The sequence below is a fragment of the Mixophyes fleayi genome, chromosome 2, assembly GCF_038048845.1.
Source record: "Mixophyes fleayi isolate aMixFle1 chromosome 2, aMixFle1.hap1, whole genome shotgun sequence".
Classification (NCBI taxonomy): domain Eukaryota; kingdom Metazoa; phylum Chordata; class Amphibia; order Anura; family Limnodynastidae; genus Mixophyes; species Mixophyes fleayi.
Genome location: NC_134403.1, coordinates 257,641,225 through 257,645,670, shown reverse-complemented (window position 1 = coordinate 257,645,670; position 4,446 = coordinate 257,641,225). Strand labels below are relative to the sequence as shown.

Here is a 4,446-nt window from a genome sequence, read left to right as displayed (position 1 = left end):
TCCAAGACACTGCCTCAATTTGCTAAAACTAATGAGTAAAAGAACCCACTTTGTTTGTTTATGTCACAATTAAATGAGAAGGACACTGTATCTCTGCAACGGCACAGGCCAGGACTTCATTCTGTTTATGATACAAAACCCCTCAGTGTTTTAAGTTAAAGCAAAATAGAGAAGAACTTGCTAAATGTGTCAGTTTCATGCACAAGGGAGAGTGGATCCCCCATTGTGACATAGACTTGGTGATGCTGTGTTAATCTGAGTGACTATAGGACCCTGTGCCTGTCTGCTCCCTCACTGCAGTGCTGTGCATTAGATGGTTAGGGGCTGAGCTGCTTCTCTGGTCTCCTGCTCCCTGGATGCAGCTTCGGCTCCTGCAGACAGGTATGTGGGGAAAACAAGTGGGTTCCGGAAATAACTCTAAACATGCTGGCAGTGTTGCCATATTTTTGCCTTCGCTGAGGGTCAGTGGAGCAGGCAGATGCCCAAATGAAGGTAGGAAAAAGAGGTACATGCAGGTGTATAGCTTAAAGGGTGGTCGGATAGTCAGATGTCCTTAGAGGGAGGTGTGGGTAATTGTGTTGTATTATTTCATAGGGTCTGTAAATAACAACAAGTGATATACATATATATATATATATATATATATATATATATATATGTATGTATATATATATCTATACATACACACATATCTATCTATCTATCTATCTATCTATCTATCTATCTATCTATCTATCTATCCATCTATACCTATCCTCTATATGTATATATCTATATATGTCTATCGAAATATAAATATATATATATATTGCATCTAGATGTATAATCTCCTTGTATGTGTGTGTGCGTGTGTAGTGTGTATGTATGTGCATGTGTATGTTAGTATAGATAGATAGAAATCCTTTATTTGTACATTATATATATATATATATATATATATATATATATATATATATATATATATATATATCAATATATAACAGCTAGTATTACCCCATTGATCCTTTTTCATACTGAAACATCTTGCATTTGGTTGCTTATTACATCCAGCACATTGGGATTAACCCCCCATGCTTTTTCATTCCAGGTCATATACATTAGCAGAAAGCCAGAGAGCAGCCTGTGTCGATTTAAAGGAAAAGTCTCTTTTTGTTTTTAAGAAAAGCCTTCAGCGAAGACAGCACCTATGGATTCGGCTCAGGAACCCCTATCTTATATCAGAATAGATACCTGAAAGAGTAATGCTTTTGCATGAGGAAAACATTTATTCCAAGAAAACGTTATTAATCTGAGGGAGTAAAGAATACTGCCTTACTACCGAATGAATATCTACAGATTAAAGAGACACTGAGATATACATTTTTATGAGGAGTAAAATGATCTACTGTAATAAGAAATATTATGAAGATTACAATAAACATCCAATTGGATTATATGTCAGTAACATAGATCAAAAGGCCCTAATAAAGAAAAAATACTATACAGGGATGACGGCAGTATATTTAATTCGGGAGTAATGTTTTTTTGCAATATGTGGCAGAATATTTTTGCACTCGCCCAGGGAACATCTGTATGTGACAAATATCTGCCCGAAATGTGACAAATTTTGACTATACTTCCTTTTCTCTCCTCTCACCTTGTCCTTTAACCTTTCCCTCTTATTTTCTCTCTATTCTCCTGTTATTTGTCTTTAGCCTCCCTATTTCCTTCAGCTGAGTCTTTTGCTTTATCTTATTTATTTACATTTCTGCACTTCCTTCCTTGCTCTTCACCCTATTTGTGTTCCTTATTTCTCCACTCTCCGTGTGCTCTCTCTCTTTTCCACTATTTCTCTCAGGTCCTACCTCGCTCCTCGGGGTATAATGGATGATGGTCCCGTGAGAAAGAGGGTGATGGTGACCTTTTACCCAAATCATCCTCATGGATACTTCCCTTTCCTCTCTCACTTGGAACTTGTCCTTCAATGCTTCAGGGAGCCCTATTACAACAAATCCCCAATATGGAGTCCTCGTCATCATGCTTCTTATGGACCTAATGGCAGTGGCTGGGAATGTGGCTGTCATGGGGGTCATCATGAAGACTCCATCCCTCAGGAAGTTTGTTCTGGTCTTCCACTTGTGTGTGGTGGATCTCTTGGCTGCACTTACACTTATGCCCTTGGCAATGTTAGGGAGTGGAGGAACTTCCCTGTATGAGGGGCAGGGATTGGGGCAGATGGCCTGCCGTGCCTATCTTTTCCTGAGTGTTTGTCTGACCAGCACTGGAATTCTATCAATCTCTGCCATCAATATTGAGAGATATTACTATGTGGTGCATCCTATGAGATACCAAGTCAAGATGACCATGGGACTGGTCAGTTGGGTTCTAGCTTTTGTCTGGATTAAGGCCGTGCTCACATCCCTAATCCCCATTCTTGGATGGAACCCTCCTGTCCCTGGACATTGCAGCCTGCAGGGAGGTGGCAACAGTGTCTTCCGAGCAGGATTTCTTCTCTTTTATTCTTCTTTTTATTTCTTACTGCCTCTTACCATCATCATTGTTGTCTACTGCAGCATGTTCAAAGTGGCACGAGTTGCTGCCCTCCATCAAGGACCTCTTCCCACTTGGATGGACACCTCACCTCAGCGCAGGCGCTCAGAGTCTCTCAGCAGCCGTTCCACCATGGTGACAGGATCAGGAGCCACACGTGGAACACCTCAGCAACGGGTGTTAGCTGGTGGTTCAGGAAGTGGTGGGAAAGCAGCAGCTGTATTGGCTGCAGTAGGGGGTCAGTTCCTTTTGTGTTGGCTACCTTATTTTGGCTTCCACTTATATGCTGCACTCCGTTCTCCTCCTCCACCACCTGGATCACAAGTGGAGTGGGCCGTCACATGGATGGGGTTTCTTTGCTTTGCCTCTAACCCAATATTTTATGGCTGCCTGAACCGTCAAATCCGTGAAGAGCTGGGAAGGTGGGTTGGCTGTTTCTTCAAGCGGGCAGGTGCAGGGGAGGATGAGCTTCGATTGCCTAGCCGAGAAGGCTCTATTGAAGAAAATTTCCTGCAGTTTTTGCAGGGAACTGGCTGCCCCCCAGAAACTCGGGCAGCTGTCCACATTCCCCCTAAAGGGGAACAACCCGCTGTAGACTTTCGTATTCCAGGACAGATTGCAGAGGAAACTTCAGAATTTTTAGAACAACCATGGGATTTGACAACAGTGGGCAGAGACTATACTAATATTGGCCCATCTCCAAAAACATGACCCTTAGTGCAACTTTCCCTGCTCTTGACAATCTTCTTGACAAAAGTGTGGTATAATGCAGAATCCATCCCCCTAAACATTTCCTACTACATGACACAAAACCACCCCTATATCCATTTCTGATTCTAAGTACACATCCATAATCCTCTTCTCTTTGAATATTAGGTAGACTGTGATAGCCTTTATTAACATGTGCTAGAAGAAAAGGGAAGCCAGTTTACTCACTCCATTACATATATCTACACCCTTACAAGCTGGAACCTAGTGTATTAGTTATGCCATAAGCCTTTGGAAAAGTGTATTGACATACAAGCTGCTACATGGACAGCCATGGTCCTATGAATTATAGTGAAATTTATGTAGTTCTTGCATTGCAAAAATAACTTTGGATGAATCAACAAAACTAATTAATGTAATAATAAAGTTGTGTTGCATTTTTACTTAAATTAGTTGTACACCTTTATACAACTCTTGCTAGTCACACCTCTGGCCATGTAATCATTGGCATTCCTCTGTATCTTAGATTTTCCCACCTTCACTGTTACCAAACTGCCCATGTTTACTACTACTGCTGAAAGGCAGAAGAGGAGAATGCTAAGAACTGGTTGGAAGATTCATACTTGCACTCTGTATGTAAATAGTGAAAGTGGCTAATGAATGGACAGGAGATCTGGCCAATCTATTCAAAGTCAAATTTATTACGTACCCCTTTTGGATCCTGCAAGTTGACAGATAGATCTAGGATGAGGTTTACCTAACTACTAAGGCTTACAAAGGTGTTCAACCCCTTTACATTTCAAAAGCAACACAACTTACTATATATAGTATATATATATATATATATATATATATATATATATATATTTGTGTGTGTAAATTAGGTCTTTACCTAATGTCTGAATATTTCATTTTAGATTATGGCCAAAAGAAACAATCCCACCCAAAAATATCCAGCAGAATACCAAACCGATTTTACAAGTAGAACTGATTGTACTTGATTGTATTTTAGCGCATGTGAAAGCTAATTCTTTGACTGTGATGTCAAATCTGGATTTGGAACACAAAATGCAAATCTTTGCCAAAAAAAACCTAGTGCTGGTTGCAGAATCTTAACAGTGTTTATGTTTGTACCAATAAATGTGTATTTTTTAAACTTCCTCTCATGTGGTCCGGCTCCCTGGCTTACAAGCTTTAGATGAACATGTA

The 4,446-nt window shown here is 40.2% G+C and overlaps 1 protein-coding gene across 3 annotated transcripts; it reads left to right on the top strand.

Moving 5' to 3' along the window:
- Positions 1 to 303: 303 nt before the first annotated feature.
- On the top strand, positions 304 to 4,092 carry GPR61 (G protein-coupled receptor 61). Of its 3 annotated transcripts, none has more exons than XM_075195959.1 (2): positions 304 to 381; positions 1,088 to 4,092. In XM_075195959.1, the coding sequence occupies exon 2, from the start codon at positions 1,921 to 1,923 to the stop codon at positions 3,238 to 3,240; it is 1,320 nt and encodes a 439-aa protein (XP_075052060.1). In that variant the 5' UTR covers positions 304 to 381; positions 1,088 to 1,920; the 3' UTR covers positions 3,241 to 4,092. The 3 variants fall into 3 exon arrangements, with proteins under 3 accessions (XP_075052060.1, XP_075052062.1, XP_075052061.1); XM_075195961.1 differs by having other exon boundaries at positions 348 to 381; positions 1,695 to 4,092; XM_075195960.1 differs by lacking the exon at positions 304 to 381 and adding an exon at positions 396 to 492.
- The last annotated feature ends 354 nt before the right edge of the window (positions 4,093 to 4,446 follow it).

Bases quoted from the DNA above. Each gene is read 5' to 3' on its own strand.
- GPR61 (XM_075195959.1), top strand. From the start codon at position 1,921: ATGGATACTTCCCTTTCCTCTCTCACTTGGAACTTGTCCTTCAATGCT.